Source organism: Quercus suber, unplaced genomic scaffold (genome assembly GCF_002906115.3).
Source record: "Quercus suber isolate HL8 unplaced genomic scaffold, Cork oak 2.0 scaffold_263, whole genome shotgun sequence".
Lineage (NCBI taxonomy): Eukaryota > Viridiplantae > Streptophyta > Magnoliopsida > Fagales > Fagaceae > Quercus > Quercus suber.
This window is the reverse complement of record NW_027069719.1, coordinates 305,634-324,417: the sequence shown is the minus strand read 5'-3', so window position 1 is coordinate 324,417 and position 18,784 is coordinate 305,634. Positions and strand designations below refer to the sequence as shown.

At 34.6% G+C, this 18,784-nt stretch overlaps 1 protein-coding gene and 1 long non-coding RNA gene across 2 annotated transcripts; one reads left to right on the top strand and one right to left on the bottom strand.

The window, feature by feature from the left end:
- Positions 1 to 8,565: 8,565 nt before the first annotated feature.
- Positions 8,566 to 17,110, top strand: LOC112038783 (BTB/POZ domain-containing protein At5g47800). The gene is given in 12 exon segments (XM_065781319.1): positions 8,566 to 9,171; positions 9,250 to 9,347; positions 13,202 to 13,283; positions 13,548 to 13,590; positions 13,990 to 14,152; positions 14,237 to 14,306; positions 14,853 to 15,180; positions 15,183 to 15,242; positions 15,361 to 16,109; positions 16,336 to 16,492; positions 16,495 to 16,695; positions 16,698 to 17,110. Coding segments are annotated over 8 exon segments (1,788 nt in total). The 5' UTR covers positions 8,566 to 9,171; positions 9,250 to 9,347; positions 13,202 to 13,283; positions 13,548 to 13,590; positions 13,990 to 14,093; the 3' UTR covers positions 16,862 to 17,110.
- On the bottom strand, positions 16,178 to 18,279 carry LOC112038784 (uncharacterized). Its single transcript, XR_002885879.2, has 2 exons — positions 17,897 to 18,279; positions 16,178 to 16,635 (listed from the first exon to the last, which is right to left on the bottom strand). It is a non-coding gene; the product is annotated as an uncharacterized LOC112038784 (long non-coding RNA).
- Between the last annotated feature and the right edge of the window lie 505 nt (positions 18,280 to 18,784).

Genomic DNA, 18,784 nt, shown 5'->3' with positions numbered 1-18,784 from the left:
AGCTTGACGACTCATGCATAAAACAAATACTCTCTTTTACAGGATCTTCAAAGCTCGGTTTTTCCCTCAATGTTCATTTATGGAAGCAAATGATTTAGTGTCTAGGTCATATGCTTGGAAAAATATTCTTCAAGGTAGGGATGTCATTAAAAGGGGCTCAAAATTTCGGGTTAGTAATGCGAAGAATATCTAGTAGCACCATTGGCTTCCCATTAAGCACCCAACCTTGGTTGTTTCCCCAATCATTGAGTCCATGGAGAATGCAACAGCTGATTGCTTAATTAATGAGAACTCAAGACAATGGAATGATGGTAGATGGGATTTTCATTCTTGAAGAAGCCAAGCTAGTCAAAAAAATTCCACTAGCCCGAATTGCTAATAAGGACTCTATATTTTGGCCTCTCTCTGCTGATGGTCATTATAATTGCAAGTCGGGTTATCATTTTTTAAAAGAGATGGAAGTTGATATTGATGGGAAGCACCACCAGATTTGGACAAGAAGCTTTGGAAAGGCATTTGGTCCTTGGAGGTTCCTAATAAATACAAAAACCTGGTTTAGCAAGCCTGTAGAAATTCCCTTCCTACAAAAATGAACCTAACCCGAAGAACCATCATAACCAGGGTTGGAGCCACATAATGGCTTAGGGGGGTCATGGCCCTTGCACCAAAAAAAAAAAAATAATAATAAAAAATAAAATCCATTAGACTATGTAGAAAAAAAAATAATTGGGCCCCCCCAATATTGGGTAGCCGGCCCCCTACCCATTTCTCAACTATTCTCCCAGCCCAGCCCCAGCTTTAGTTTTAGGTATTCCAAATAAAACAAAAAGTTGCCGGTTCACTTTATTTAAATACTCAAGTCCAAATAACAACAAAATTTCACTTTCTTTCCATCTCATAAAACCCACCCACTGACCCACGGAATCTCTTATTCCCTTTTTACTTTTTATTCTTTTCTTTTGTCTTCTTTGATACACTTTCAGCACTGGTACCACTGCCTACCAGCCCCTAAAACTCCAGTCCTCTATCCTCATAGTCTGGAAAAAAAAAAAAAATCAGTTGATTCAGCTTTAGTTTTGGAACTTGGTGACTGTCTGGTGAGTTTTCTTCTCTTTCTTAAGCATTAGACATTCATGATTCATCCTTTTTAGTGTCTTTTTTTTTTTTCTCAACTATCTACACCTAAATAATCACATGCTCTTTATATTTTCATAGATTTTTAGAGCAATACGTGATTGAAGGTATGGGGAAATTGTTTGTGATGAGTCTTGAAGGGAAGATTTAAAGTTGGAGGTAGAGGCAGTAGGCATTGCCACATGAGTGACCCATCTTTGCACTTTGTGAAAACAAAGTTTCTAAAGTAAAATTGTTTTGATTTATTACCTATTTTTTATTAGTTAGATATCATGTTGTTGTGGATGTAGTTGTGGATATTGTTAAATTGTTTGGTTTATGTTGTGTACCAGTACTTATGTGTTTAATTTTTGTTTTTGTTTGAGGGGTTATTATTAATTAAAGTCATATTAAAAATGGGTTGATTGTTTAAATTATAGTGGAAATTTTGTTTTTTCTTGAGTATGAATAACATTCATAAAACTAAGTAAAAATTTCTAATTAAAATTTATTTTTTAAAGTTCTTTTCAGGTTAATTTTTGAGTCATATTCTTAAAGCCAAAAAATTATGAGCAAACGAAAAACAACTGATGCATTCTTTAAGAAAAAAGATGTTAGGAATTCAGAAATTAGGACACCTATGCCTGTAGAAACAAATGTTGATACTTCAATGCCTGATGAACACCCCTCCAAATGTTCAAGAATTCAATCTGAAGAGTTAGATCGTGATCCAGGATCACGTAAACAAATATGTGAATTCTCTATCAACAAACAAAATGAAATCCGACAAGCTTATCTCAAAAAAGGTCCATATCAACCTAAAAATATAGACTATCCATACAATGATGATACTCATCGTCGTCAATTTCAACTTTCATGGTTTGAATCACATAAGGATTGGTTGGAATACTCACCTTCAATGGATGGAATATATTGTCTACCTTGCTACATTTTTAGCAAGAAACCAATAGGTCGTCCCGGATTAGATGCATTCATTTCAACAAGTTTTAATAATTGGAAAAATGTGATAGATGGAATGATTTGTCCTTTAATTCGTCATGTAGGGAAAGATCCAAACTCCTCACATAAAATTGCTGTGAAATGTTGCAAGGATTTAAAGAATTATTCTTGACATATTGCTAATTGAGAAATAAACATTAAAAGAATTAGAGAATAATAGGTTGCGGCTTAAAACCTCAATAGAGTGTGCTCGATGGCTAGCATTCCAAGCTTGTGCTTTTAGAGGTCATGATGAAAGCCTTGATTCAAAAAAGAGAGGTAATTTTATTGAATTGATAAAATTCACATCAACTTTCAATGACAAAGTAGCTAGTGTTGTCTTGGAAAATGATCCAAGAAATGCCAAATATACATCACTCACAATTCAAAAGGAGATTTTGCATATTCTTGCTAGTAATTTGCAAAATGCTATTCGTGAAGAAATTAGGGATGCAAAATTTTGCATTCTTGTTGATGAGGCCTGGGATGAATCGAAGAGAGAGTAAATGGCCATTATTTTGAGGTTTGTTGATAAAAATGGTTTCATTAAAGAGTGTTTCTTTCATGTTCTGCATGTTAGAGATACTACTGCGTTGACCCTAAAAAAGGAGATATGTGTTGTCCTTTCTCATTACAACCTTCACATTGAGAATATTCGAGGTCAAAGATATGATGGAGCTAGTAATATGCGTGGTGAATGGAATGGATTACAAGTTTTATTTCTTAAAGAATGTCCATATGCTCATTATGTACATTGCATGGCTCATAGGTTGCAATTGGCTTTAGTTACAGCATCTAGAGAAGTAAAAGTTGTTCATCAATTCTTTGATCATTTGACTAATATTATCAAAATTGTTGTTGGTTCTAGTAAGCATAATGATGAATTGCAATATGCTCAATGGGAACAAATTGAGAATATGATTGCTTCTAATGAAATTGAGACTGGAAGAGGAGCAAACCAAATTGGTACTTTGCAACGGGCTGGAGATACACGTTGGGGATCTCATTTTCAATCTATTTATAGTTTGATAAAAATGTTTAATGCAACTTGCAAAGTTATCAATACTATCTCTGAGAAAGTGGCTAATTATAAATAACGTGGTGATGCCGAGAGAGCTTATAAGGTATTAATATCATTTGAATTTGTTTTAGTTTTGCATATGATGAAAGAGATTATGGGAATTACTAATATTCTTTGCCAAGCTTTGCAACAACATTCTCAGGATCTTTTAAATGCCATGCATTTGTGCTATGTTTGGTTCTCGTAAAATATTTTCCGAAAATGCTATTTTTGGAAAGGAAAATATTTTCAAATGTTTGCTTGCATTATGAAAATTGTTCTAGAAAATATTTTCATGTGTTTGGTAATATTCTGAAAATGCTATTTTCCACCACCACCCACACAAAATCCACTACCACACAACAGGAAAACCACCAAAACACCACCACCCACAACACCACAACAACAACAAAAATTAAAATCACACAGAAATCAAAATCACAGAGAGAGAGAGAGAGATCGGTTCGTGGGTTTCCGGCGAAGTCGAAGGCCAAAACACCACCACCCACACCACCACAACAACAACAAAAATCAAAATTACACAGAAATCAAAATCACACAAAGAGAGAGATCGATTCGTGGGTTTCCGGTGAAGTCGAAGGCTCTGGGTCACCGGCGAAGTCGAAGGTTCATGGGTCGAAGGCTCTGGCTCTAGTTCTGGCTCTAGGTCGAAGGCTCTGAGTTCGTGGTGTGATCTAGGCTCTGGATTCGCTGACGAAGTCAAAGATTGGTTTGTGGGTTCGTGGCGCGAAGGCTCTGGGTCATCGACGAAGTCAAAGGCTCGTAGGTCGCCGGCGATGGGCTCTCTCTTCTTCCTTTCTCTCTCTCTCTCTCTCTCTCTCTCTGTGCGTGAGCACGATCTCACTCTCACTCTCTCTCTCTCTCACTCTCTGTTTTTCAAAAAATGAGATTTGAAGGTAAAATAAAAACGGAAATCATTTCACACCCAACACACAGTCAACTGAAAAGCATTTCCAGAAAATCCTATTTTCAAAGCCAACCAAACAGCCTATTTTACGGAAAATGATTTCCTGAAACCATTTGAAGCCAAAACAAACGGACCCGTAGTTTCAACTACAAAATCACTTATTCAAAAGTTGAGAGGTGATGGATGGGAGCCTTTACTTGATAGTGTTACATCATTTTGTGGACAACATGAAATTGATATTCCTAATTTAAATGCTCGCTACACTAAAGCTTGAGGTAGATACCGTCATCAAGATGAAGCTTTAACAACAATAGAACATCATTTAAGAATTGACATATTTACAGTTGCAATAGATCTTCAATTGAAAAAATTGAATAGTAGATTTTGTGAGCTAATAGCAGATCTTCTCACTCTTAGTTCAGCATTAAATCCTAAGGATGCTTTTAGATCATTCAAAATTGGTGATATTTGCAATTTGGCTGAAAATTATTATCCTCAAGATTTCACTGAGTAGGAAATTTATCTTTTGAAGCATCAATTGCAACATTATGAGCTTGATGTGACAAAGCATCCAGATTTTTAGAATATGGGTACAATATCTGAGCTATGTAGGGGATTAGAAATTTCAGGGAAGTCTAAATTCTATAATTTAATTGATAAACTGATTCGTCTTGTGTTGACTCTTCTAGTTTTTACAGCAACTACAGAACGAGTTTTTTCAGCTATGAAACTATTAAAAACAAGACTTTGCAATAGAATGGAGGATGAACTTTTGGCAAATAATATGATAGTTTATATAGAAAATGAAATTGCTAGGAATTTCACCATGGAAATGATTATGGATGAATTCTATTCCATTAAAAATCGTCGTCAGATATGATTTTGATGTGAAATGTTTTTTTTTTTTTTTTTTTGTGGATTTTTTTGTATATGTCTATAATGAACTAGATAGTTTTTTTGTGTTCATTAATGTTTATGATATATCAAAATTGAAATTTCATATTCAATAGACTTATGATTTATGTTTTTTATATCAATACTTCGAATCGGCCCCCCATGTACGAATTCCTGGCTACGCCCCTGATCATAACCAATCCAACCTATGACCACTGCTTATCTAACATGGAGGATCTGCTGCATGCTCTATGGGGTTGCTCGGGATTGGATGAAGTGTGGAGTGAGGGGCATCTGTGGGGTTTTTGATCATGAGGGTTTTCTTTTTTTTTTTTTTTTTTTTTTTTGTAGAATTCAAATACTTGGTCAGGTGGATCATTGAAAACGGAAAGACACCAGAACTCTTTGCTATTCAAGTTTGGTCGATATGGAATCAAAGAAACCAGACCCGCCTTCATCAAGCCTACTGCCCCACACAGATAACTTGCATCAGGTAGCCAAAGAATGATGGGGGAAGATAAAGGCTGCCAACCCAGCGCCAAGCCCACGTCGACCACAACCGAAACCTCGATGGGCAGCTCCTCCAATGAATGTTTACAAAATAAATTATGATGGACAGGTCTTTGCTAGAGCTAATAAATTAGGTATAGAGTGGTTATACGTGACTGTCATGGACAGATTATAGCTGCATTAGTGCAATAGCTGGGGCAAGCATACCAACTTTTGGATGTCGAAGCACTGGCGACTTGTAGAGCCTTGGAGTTTGGCAGCGAGCTTGGCATTCGCAAAGAAATTGTGGAGGGAGATTAGAAGTAGTTGTGAAGGCCTTGGGGAACTTGGACAATGGTTTCCACTCTTATGGTCTTTTGATCAATGATGCAGCTTTGTTTTCAGGATTGGTTTCAGAATTGTCGTACTCTCATGCTAGGAGAGATGACAATAAGGTTGCTCATAGTTTAGCTTGGCTAGCTATGATTATGTCAGAGTGTATTGTGTGGATGGAGGTTATTCCACCCTGCACCTTACCTTTTATTCAAGCTAATTTAGTTGATCTTTCTTAAATATATGAATGTCTTTTTTCTTAAAAAAATAAAATAAAATAAAATAAAAGTTGACATAGCATAATAAAAATTAAAATAAAATGATTTAATTAATTCAACTAACACATGTGATAGGTTTGGGTGACGCTTAGTGACCACCTTAACACTAGACATGAATGAATAATTTGTTCCAAAGCATTATACAACGTTAGGGTTTGAATCCAAAAAGTAATCTATGGTAATGATGCAACGATGATTATCATATATATTCTTATATACTTTGATATATTATTTTGCATTAGAGGATGCTATTTGTTAAAAATAAAAAGAAAAATGGAAAATCTAAATGGACTTGATGGATGAGGCCTAATGCATGATTTATGTGTAGTCTTTTTTTCTTATTTCCTTTTTTGTGAGAAGCATGTGTACTCATTGTAGTTAGGCAATCTTGTTCATCTAAAAAAGAGTAAGTTAGGTAGTTGTACAAATTTATAGGAGACAAAAGTTGTACTTAGAAATAGACAATGGACCTGCTCCCTATTACCCAATTGGTAATGCCAAAATCTTTCGCATTTATGTTTTTATAAATTATGTTTACACACCGTGAAAGAAAAACACTATTTTTTTTTTTTTTTTTTTTGGTTTTTTGTGATAAGGTACCTGAAGAATTGGAAGAGAAATGGAGATTCAACTTCTAGTTAAAAGGCTTTATAACACTTAATTAGATGAGAAATGGAGATTCAACTTCTAGTTAAAAGGCTTTATAACACTTAATTAGAAAAATATATGGGAGAGTTGTTATTCAATGACATTATTTGGTCTTTTTTTTAAAATAAAATCTTTTTCCCACCTGTTATAATTTTTTTTTTTTTTTTTTGAGAATTCCACCTGTTATAACTTATAACAATTGAATTATTAAAAAAAATAATAACAATATTCCATGATTAATATTTATGCAGTAAATTATTGTTTAAAAAAAGAAGAAGCCGTAAGCTACTTTTTCTAAGGTAAACTATCACATCTAAACTTATGAGGCAGTATTAGATTAGCAATGGGATACTATTTTTTTTTTTTTTTTATGGGTAGATAATGAAAGAGGGGAATACAAATCTTCTGTATCATTTTTTGTGTTTCACTTTATTTTCCACCAATCATAACTTGCCATATATTTATTTAACTTCCTTATAAAATAACCAAAGTTTAAAATAGAAAAAAATAAACACATGACAAATTAAGATTGATGGAATATAAAATGGAATACAAAATATGCTATAGATGATTTGTATTCGGGAGAGGTGAGTTTTGAACCGATAACATGGTGATGGAGTGCTACAAAAATATATGTACTATTATAACCAAATTAGTGGGAAAGGTGGGGTTGAATCACAAATATAGACACCCCAAAAAAAAAAAAATGTTACCACCGTTGTGCTATTACTTAAACCGCTTAAAAGTGACATAGACTTAAACATTTCTATAACTTCTTAAATATGAAAGGAAAAATGTTATTCAAATACAATGTCATTGGCGTCAAATATATATTGTAGTTAAAAGTAATATATTATGTAACATTGACTTTCTTGGAGGGGACCAAAGGATTATAACCAAGAGAACAAAGCAAAGATTAAAGACACAAATTGAACTTCATTTTAACTTATTAGTCACAACTTTATTTCAAAATATCCTTATCATTCTCAACATAATGCATAATTAAAGCAGCACATCAGTACTAAAAATGGGTTGGTGAGAGGCAGCTTTTTTTTAATGACAGGCACATGATTAGCTTTTCAGGAAGATAATTAGTCTAGCCAGATACTACACAATGATAGCAAAATCTAATTAGGAATCCAGAAAGAAAAATTAAGATAATGGTGACAATGATGATGATGGTCATGTTAATAAGATATATGGTGATGGTCATAATGACCATCATCAGCAGCTCATCATAACATAAATTGGATTGGGGAATACCCCAGAATATTGCTTTAAGCTAATACATGCTTTAAGCTATAAGATAAAATAAATAAATAATAATAAAAGTGTCTTAACAGATAGCAAATCGGCTTCAAATGAAGGGATTGAAGTGATGGGAGAGGGTGGGCCTTCGTAGTTTCTTTTGTAAAATACAATGAAAAAAATGAATGAATTGAGAGAGAGAGAGTGATACATACAGTAACACACACACGTGCAAATGAACACGAACACAAAGAAGGGTACACCACGCATGAAAAATTTACTAGACACACGGTGACAGGTAGAGAAATAGTTGTCTGTGTTCGGCCTCCAAAACAACCAACAAAGGAGCCAGAGAAATCCCACCAAGGATGATGTAACCAACGGTACAGGACAAGACACGTGGCCGACATGCAGATCAATAAGAAGGGGTTAATGCTTGCTATAGAGGAAGAATATACCAAAAGATAGTGGGGAGAACCATGATGAGGAAGTGCACAGAGAGAGAGAGAGAGAGAGAGAGAGAGAGAATTAATTCTTACATCTTTCTTTCAGTGTGTTTGTTTGTGTGTGTGCGTATGAATGAATGAGAGTTTGGTCCCACGATGATAAGCTAGCTTTCTTTCTTTAGTTAGGAGTGAGCACTCTTTCATTTTTAGTCTCATCTCATCTCAACAAGTTCTATCAATAACCAAAGCCCCTTTGCCCACTTGCATTGCATGCTTTTTTGTGTGAAATTCAATCATAGAGCACCAATATTTCAAGCAACATGACCCTATAGCCTAGAGTATACATCTCTCTTTTCTCTTCTCTCTATCTTCTCTTCCCTTGGAAAAAAGATGAGTTTCTATTCTCTCTATTCTCCTCTTCTATTCAAGCAGCTTATCATAATATGCTTTTGATATATTACCATGTTGACTAATCCCAACCAACCACTTGCACTCTCTTTTTCTCTCTCTCTCTCTCTCTCTCTCTCCAATACTCTTGGTGAGACACCGGGGGGCCTCATTTTTCTTTTAGTTGGAGTGTCTCACTAGCTGATATTAACTGAAACCCATAACCCTCTCTCTCTCTCTCTCTCTCTCTCTCCCTCTCTCTCTCTCTGAGGATTATATGCATGAAATCGATCCCATTTCACGTCGCATATATGCATCTCATGTTCAAGTACCCGGATGTATATATATGTATGTTTCTTACTTTAGGCTTTCATATCAAAAAGTTTTTTCACAGCTTCACGGCCTTGCTTTCTCAACTTTATGCAGCCAGTTTGGGGTTTAGAGGCTAAATTTTCTGCCTTTTCAAATTGTTAGTGGTGGTGCTCGCTCTCTTGGAATCAAACAACACCAGTCACATATTTCTGGTACGTACGTTTTCTTAGCCTGATTTTTTTGAATTGTCAATGTATTTTCCAGTATTTAGTTCAGTCCCACTGTTGGTATACAGTGCTAATTCTGTTGGTATATATGGTGGAATAATTAGGAGTGATTTTGATTGATAGAAATTATAGAAATATATAGTTGTTTTTATATAGTTTGTATTGTTGTATATTTGTATCCCCACTCCAAAACCAACCGAAAGCTCAAGGTGCCTTTTGGTTCTGTTTATACAGATCATGAAGATTCTGCCATACTTTGCTAGCAGATAAAAATAATGTGGAAAAAGAAACTATACTGTAGTCGTTAAATATAAAATTCCAAAAGAATATGGACAAAAAGAAAGCAATAAGACCCTCATGGGGGTCTTTAGGGAAAGTTCTTTATCAATCTCAAAAAGAGAATGTTAACTTAAGCAGATAAATAGCATAGTGAATGGCATCAAATCGTCTAACTTTGTAAAGGTCAATTTTTATATATATATTATGTATATATACTCAGTGAGAAAGTGAGAGAAGCAAGTTACACATTTCCTGATTATTGATGTTCATAATGATATGTAGATGTTGGGATCTGGTAAAGCTACCTTTGAAAAAAGGTGGCTTATAGGGAGGCTTTATAATGCTATTTTTCCTACTTGGAAGAAAAACCTCAAGGGTTTTTTTTTCAATACGATAAAAAGTGCTGAGTGCCATGCCACATTAGCACTGTTTGTGGTTGTTTCTTTACCACCATTTGTCTGCGAAAGCACAGACCACACTAGCTTAGATTTCAACCAATAGGTGGTGATAAAGGCACCCGGACCAACATCACGTTATCCCTTGGAACTATAGAACCATAGAAGATTCTTCTTCTCTTTCCTTTTCTTTTTTCTACTTTTGATGGGGGTGAGAAAAGTCATTTTCTTCCCCCCAAGAAAATAGAAATATGCCTTGGATGTACTTGTCTGACATTTTAGAGCATATCCTTGAGTATGGTATCATACTAAAGCTAAGATATGCCTGTAAAAGTTAATTAAACAAACTAGGTTGGAGTATTTTGTTAATCATTTATGTAAGAGGAGGTATTAAAAATGTATTTGGAAAAAGAATAAAAAAAAACAAAAATTTGTTGCACTCAACTCTCCAAGCTAAGGGACATGTGGAATGCCAATAAAAACATTTTCTCATACTCTAGAGTGCTCCACTTTATATTCCACTTATCTAATTTTTTTTTTTTTTTTAATCTTTATAAGATAACTTAAATTGGTAAAAAAATTATATACATGGCATATCTCAAATTAAGAGTCTTGTGGAATGCAAATAAAAATCTTTTTAGATATTTTTAAGTGTTTCACTTTATACTCCATTAAATGCAATTTTAAATAGAAACAATTATGACAATTATATTCCTTATAAGATAACTAAAATTTTAAATAGGAAACAATTATACACATAGCATATTATGACAATTAGTGGAGTATATAATGAAACAATAAGAACGGAATATAAAATTTCCATTTATGGAATGTTTGAGAGAACATGAATAAAAATCATTTATTCCAATTTGGATGTTCCATACTCCACCAACCACAACTTGCTGCAAATCATTTTTCCTTTCCTAATAAAATAACTAAAATTTAAAATGGAAAAAAGAGGCAGATGTCATTCTGTGATTGATAGAGTATAAAGTGAAATACTCAATATGAGACATAGGATTAGGGTTGTCCTACCATGCAAGCAACCTAAGCCACCCAACTGGAACTAACTCAATCTACGCTGATTCAACGATTGTGGTGGTTGTTGAAGGGTGTTCACCATCAAACACGACAAACGGCAAGTCAAGTGGTGGGGTTTCTCCTCCAAAATCCAACTCTACTTGATCCAACCATCATTTTCCTTCGTTGTTTGAATATCCATTCAGATCCACCATCTCTGTTTCAATCTCCACCTAAATTGGCCAAGATTTTACAATCTCTGACTAGATCTGGTGGAGATCTCATGATCTCCGGCATCTTCTTTGTTTCCATTTCAATCTAAATCGATTGAATTAACCCAAATCACCACACCCGAAAACCAACTCAATTTGATCAGTCTTCTCTCCAATTGACGGTGAGTGCTGTTTTTTGCTACTTGACGGGACCAAGTTAAGTTTTGGTTGTGTCCGAACCCAACTTGGACCAACCCGTGGATACCCCTACATAGAATTTCCTTTCAAGAGAGTATAAATTGTGAGGTGAATTAATGGGCATCAATTATAAATGCAATTAAGAAGGTACATTTACCAAGACCTATAATTCGACCTACTTTTATTTTTATTTTTATTTATCTTAGATAGAATCATGGAAATCCTATTCTAGTATAATCTAAGTGTATGCATGTGACAATCACGTCAAAAGCGCGTATTGGTAATTCCACCCACTCCATTGAATCCTTGATGTCTTTAATACTTCCTAATTTAGAAGATTGTGACTGGAAACACCACATTCTATGCATGTCCATGATAATTTAATGTTGGTACCTACCATCTGGTAGGATAGTTCAAGTCATGATTATTATATGTCTGAAGGAAAATTAGTCACAGAATCCAATGGCCTAGAACATAATCTAAGACATGCCAAAAGTTCATCTCAAGCACACCTTCAACGTTATTCTACACAATTTTCTCGTTTAAAATTATTAGTTTGCACATCAAGGTAGGAGTATGATATGGAAGACTGCATTTTGATTATGCCCGAAACCAATACAAAATTGATGATTGATCCAACGCTGCTGTGGCTATATTTTTTGAATTCTAATAATTTGTAAGTAATTCATTCTCACCGTATATGCTTAATTGCTTATATATAGTGTTTATCACTGAACAGATACCAGTGGAAAATAATAAATTACTGATGAAGACAAAGAATTATTGATCTTGTTCAATTTTCATTGAGTTTAATCTTCTTTTTTGTTTCCTTTGTTCACCAAAAAATGAGTAGTTTTTCTTTTAACTGAAACAAATTCTCTTAATGTAAAAAGGCTTAAGATTGATTTTCTCTCTAATTTTGCGCTTTATGAATCTTTACTATAATGGCACTAACTTATTTCTTTTATTTAAAGCACGTGTTTGAAGATTTGATGGTATATATTATAATGTGAAAGGAGAAAAAAAGTGGAATTAGCGGTCCATAATATAGTTTCAATTTCAATATTTTCCTGTCAATGGTACTATACTGTAGCTCAACTTTCTTGCTTTGGTTTATTCTGATGCTTCATGATGGAACTGCACAAATGTTGATCTTTTAACAGAACTATGAAACTAGATTATCAGGGGACATTCTATTTTGCCCAGCATATATAAGACCATCAATCTCCAATTGAAGCCACACAGCACAAGATGTTACACGAAATAAAGGTCCTTTGGGAATATAGGTGAAACCGTGAAAGAGATGGATTAGTCTAGTGGACAAATGATAGTCATATTTTCTTATATTTTCTGGAAAAAGATATTGTCATGTGTGTGTTCATGTCATCTGTAACTGATTTCTCGGGTCGTTCAGATTCTTGTTACAAAACTTACCATATGTCAGGAAAATTGTCACAGAAGACTGAAACATCTTGAGCCTAATGTAAATCAGTGAAAGTGGCGGTGTCCATTTCCTTTGAATGAATTTAAAACTACTTAATTAACTCTAAAGTAACGTCCAAGCATACTAGAGTAGAGACAAATTTGCATGGCTTGCAGTAAAGGCCTGAAAGTAGTAGCACAATGCTATACTGCCTCTTTGATACTCTAATCTGATACAGCACACATCACAGCAGAAACTTGATAATATTTATTGGTTTTGTTTTGTTTTGTTTTGTTTTCTTCTGATTTCTAGGTGTAACTTACTTCTATAAATTAAGGTGCATGTGGGACTACATTCAGGAAATGAGGATGCTTGAGCTTCTGTTGGATGCAAGGTGAGATAATTAAGAAAAGTTTCCTATTTTTATTTTCATTCTACTAGTGAATCTTCATGTGCTATACTTCTGCATATAAGCTCTATAATGATGAACCCCAACCTGTCTTTCATAATCTCTATTCTTCTCTTCATCTTCTTCCATTTCATCTTCTTTTTCCATTTTTCTTTTTTAAAATTTTATGTATTATTTGTTCTTTTTGAAATTGTGAGACAAATGATGATGGACTTTATTCATTCAAACATGTTCAATGGGCTGTTGCAGGTATTAGATCACCCTTTTGTTACAATCAAACATATCTTTATTTGTAAGTTTGTCCTAAAACACTCTCTAATCCCTCTTTCCAAGTGATTTTTAGTTTTAAATTGTACATTTCTTCAATACTATTTTATTTAACTTGTTAGTCTTGATGCTGTGCTGTTTTTCCTTTTCTCCATTTCATTTAGCCTTCATTAATTACTACTATATGGAATCAAAATATTGGTAAAGCTGACGTTTGACTTCGAGTAAAATCTCAAGTGCGTTTCTTTCCAATGAATTTAATTCTCTGAAATATGACACCACTGCCTTGATTATTTTCTGTGAATGATGTGTGAGGTGTCTACTTAATTTCATGCATGCATTAAATGTGTGCACAAATACACTTGCCTTTTTCTTTCTATACATTTTTTTTTCTCTATCATGAAAATGTGACAATGATTTTCAGATTCTGGATTTCATTTGGAAGTCATCTGAAAGGGGCACGTCCCAGTGTTATGAAGAAAGGACTGATCAGGGTCTATTGACAAAAAGAACACAGCCGTCATAAAAATGAAGTTTATGAAACTTGGAACAAGGCCGGATACCTTTTACACAGAAGAAGCAACCAGGTATTAGATTTTTTTTTTTTTTTGGGGGGGGGGGGGGGTTATGTTTGGAAGCTAAAACTAACAGAATTTGTTGTACAAATGCAGGACAGTGATTTCAGATATACCTAGTGACATTGTCATTCAAATTAATGATACCAATTATCTTCTCCATAAGGTATGAACTGATAATGAATAATTGTGCCTCATTTAGCCAAAAGAAAAAGTGATTTTGTATTTCTGTTTTTAACTGATGCAATCTTTTTGTTGTATATCTTTCTGCATGGTTCTTGTTAAGACTCAAGTGCTTTCAAGCTGCAAATTAAAGAGACTCATAGGACCAGCGGAAGAAGAAAATAGAAATTACATTCATGGATTAAGAAAACATGCAGCAAATTAGTATCTAGCTGGTCATGGGTTGAAATTCAAGATAGGAGGCATTTCTCTTAGGACACAGTGTCATGGACAGAGCATATGTGAATGATCCTAGATACATAAAAAAATTATGGAAAAAAATTAACAAATCCAAAGAAAACCATAAGCAACAGAAAGCTAAGATGCATGAAAAAGATGTTCAAAATTCAAGTTAAAATTTCAGGATAGTCAAATGCTTCTAAATGTTAATTCCTATAAGAAGAGCTTTGTTTCTTGCGCTTGTGTTTTTACGTTTCTTCTTGATCATTGTCACTTAGATTTTTCTTAATTGTACTATTCTTAGCTGCAGTTTCCACTTCTTCCAAAGTGTGGCCTCCTACAACGTCTTTGCTCCGATTCTGGTGATTCTGACATTGTTACAATTGAGCTTCATGATCTTCCTGGAGGGGAAGATGCTTTTGAACTGTGTGCCAAGTTTTGCTATGGAATTATGATTAATGTCAGTGCTCATAACTTTGTAGCTCTATTCTGTGCTGCTAAGTTCCTTAGAATGACTGAATCTGTTGAGAAGGGAAACTTAGTTCTAAAACTTGAGGCTTTCTTCATGTCATGCATTCTTGAAGGCTGGAAGGACTCTATCATCACACTCCAGAACACATCTAAGTTACCTGAGTGGTCTGGACTTATGGAATCACCAGAAAGTGCATTGATTCAATTGTTGAGAAAATCCTCACACCCCAGCAAAGGTGAAGACTTTTTCTTCTAAATTTCTTTTTATTTTCATGAGAGATTGATCCTAAGATGTAAATTTTAAGAATTTTATTTTAGAAATAAATCCTTGCTTAAAACTGATGACTCTCTGCAGGTGGCATGGTCCTACACCTATACTAGACCCGGTTACTCCAAAAAACATCACCATTCTGTCCCAAAGGATTGGTGGACTGAGGATATATCCGACCTTGACATAGACCTGTTCCGCTGTCTGATTACTGCCATCAGATCAACATACATGTTATCACCACAGCTTATTGGTGAAGCTTTACATGTCTATGCTAGTCGTTGGCTACCAGACACTACAAAGAATAGACCTCCAGAGAGTTCAGTGTCTCAAACTGAAGAGCTTATGGAAAAGAATAGAAGAGTTCTTGAAACTATAGTAATCATGATTCCTGGAGATAGAGGATCAGTTTCAGTTGGCTTTATGCTAAGGCTTCTCAGCATAGCAAATTATCTAGGAGCTTCTCCAATGACAAAGGCAGAACTCATAAGGAGATCTAGTCTGCAATTTGAGGAGGCAACAGTGAATGATTTGCTCTTTCCCTTGCCCTCAACCTCTGGGAGGCACTCTTATGACATTGACTTAGTTGTGTCAGTATTAGAAAGTCTAGTGGTACTATGGAGAAGAATATCTCCTACAGCTTCAGAAAACAGCCAGTTTCTGGTATCTATTAGGAAGGTTGGGAAGCTCATTGATTCCTATCTTCTAGTGGTTGCAAAGGATGTCAACATGCCAGTGTCAAAGATTGTGTCTCTGGCTGAAGCATTGCCAGATATTGCTCGGCTAAATCATGATGACCTTTACAAGGCAATCAACAGTTATCTTAAGGTATCGTACTAAATACCATACATGGAATTAAAGCAAAGTGAAGGATTGATAAGAACCAATTTGCCACATACTTTCAAAATTTTCAAAGCTTAATGCTATTAGATGCAGGGTCAAATATATTCTTGCACATTCTCATTATAAAATTAGCTGGAATTAAGTTCATGGTAACTTTAATTCACTAATTTCATTTCTTACACATTCACAATGTATCTCAATTGATAAACAGGAGCATCCTGATCTGAGTAAGGCAGACAAAAAGCGCCTCTGCCGGATTCTAGACTGCCAAAAATTGTCTCCAGAAGTACGTGCCCATGCTGTAAAAAATGAACGGCTACCCCTGAGAACTGTTGTGCAAGTCCTCTTTTTTGAACAAGAGAAAGGATCCAAGAAACAGGTAACAGGCTGCTACCACCACCAGAGCTTATTCGAAACCATACACCAACTATCGGAGATGATCAAGGTAAGCTTAAACTGGGCCTGGACGAAAAATCAAGTAGAGGGGAGAGCACAAGAAGAACCATCACTCCTGCGGGAAACAGTGAAAAAGATCAAAATAAAATGAAGAGATCAGATGGAAAATTGCCCCTAGAATTGAAAAAAAGTTGATCATTGCTGAAATTGAGGAAACAGAGTCAGAGAAGGGGAAGGAGATTAAAGGAGAGGGAATGTCTCGGAGCAAGCTGGATCCTAAGAAGATCATAACAAAGGGAAGTAGATCAGACAATAGCCGTGACAAAGGCAGAGACAGATAGTAAATGAAGACCCAATTGTTTCTCTTAGAACTTACAGTAATTGGCCTTTGTTTGTTAGTAAATGTATTGATTTTAAACTGTTACATAAGCCATTTGCATCATTTGTATCAGTAGAAGTTATCATTAGTTGGGAATGTGCTCGTAATAGTCTGTCTTTCAGAAGCTACATATTCCTGCTACCTAATAGATAATTTAATTTCCATGGGATTCCCAGAGGCCCCATTTAAGAATTACTGCTAATTATACCATTGTTGAAAGAAAACAACCCAACCAGTTTATAGACAAGAGAGAACTGTGCAACATTAACCCTCAAGCAGCTAATTATACCACTCTATACTTTAAAAAAGGGTCATACATTCATGCATAATCAACCATTTCGCCAATATATTGGTTGATATGCTTTTGAAGCAATTGGCTACTCATTTGCTGATCAGCTTCACCTGCTTCACCTAATTAGGTAGTAGAAGTAGGCTTAAGTAAGTGGTAAGAGTGAAAAATAGTTTGCAATTAAAATCTTGTTCTTTTTTCAGGAATAAGCAGCATTCTTCAATCAGATGAAAGTACAACTGATGAACCAAAAAAAAAAAAAAAAAAAAAGCAAAACCTATTGCTGCAGACCAACCTACCCTTACATCAGAATACAAAGAGAACCCAATCTCATCAATTAGAAAACCTCTCAAGTAATTGTTGGGAAAAAAATACCCACTACATGATGAGAGCAAAGCCTCAACCAATATTATCAACCAAGTGTAAATTTACCACCACAAGGTAATTGAAGTTAGCCACAACAAATATTAAGGCTAAGCTAGCAAGATATGTAATATGGAATCTATAAGAAACGAATTATCAAATATATGGAATGCATACAAAATGCACACAAGATTTACATGATTTGGCTCTATGCCTACATCTACCAAAATCCATGGATCAAGCCCTGAACAATCCACTGTAGTTAAGAAGTTACAATGGCCTTTTATTCAGGTTTATTCACACAACTTGAGCTTGCACAATAAACTTGGAGGAATACAAAATTACCTGAAAGAGCTTTATAAAACTTAATTGTACCACAATGAAATCTTCCAAACAACTTATTGAAAGAAACCCTGAACACCTTTGAGACGCTTGCTTTGATAGGTTTAAATGGCAATAGTAAAAGCAACAATAAGAGTTCACAAACCCTTATCTTTCATTTTGGTAACTCCTGCTTGCTGTTGTTTTGTGTGGTGTTGTTGTTTCAACTGTTTCTAATAAAATTTCTTACTCAAAAAAAAAAAAAAAAAAAAAGAAACAAACAAACAAACAAAAACCAAGTAGACATACAATACAACAACTTCAAAATTAATGAGTGTCAAAAACAGTAAAAGGGATCTTCCAGAGGCTGTATAGAACTTCTATTTTAAATTGAGTTTTTGACTTGTATGCAAGTATATGCTAGTCTGCTACTAATAACAATGAATATTCTTTTGGAACATTATGGATTCTTGCATCACTTATTGTTCTATCAATTCATATACAGTGCACCAAATAAAATAAAATAAAAATTCATATACAGTGCAATGTAGCCTCCCAAGCAAATATGTAGATCAGTTTCTAGAAAACTTTACCCTTGAGGTTTTTGCTAGTCCAATCCAGCTCATCCCTACCCATTTTCCAATCTTTCTCCTTCCATATGCTTCTATTATAAGAACACTAAAAAATAAAACAAATTGCAATGCAGTCCCTTGTTTTTTATGCTGAATAACAAAGTATTTGATTTACTACTGCTGGACCAATAAAATGGAAAGAGGAGTCTATTCCTTGGATAAACATGCAGTCCCTTGTGAGTCTATTCTAAAACCAACTGACAAAAGTGTTAGGATATATGTCCTTTAAATCCTATTGTATGATGCTATGTATGACATTATGTATGATATTATATTGTGA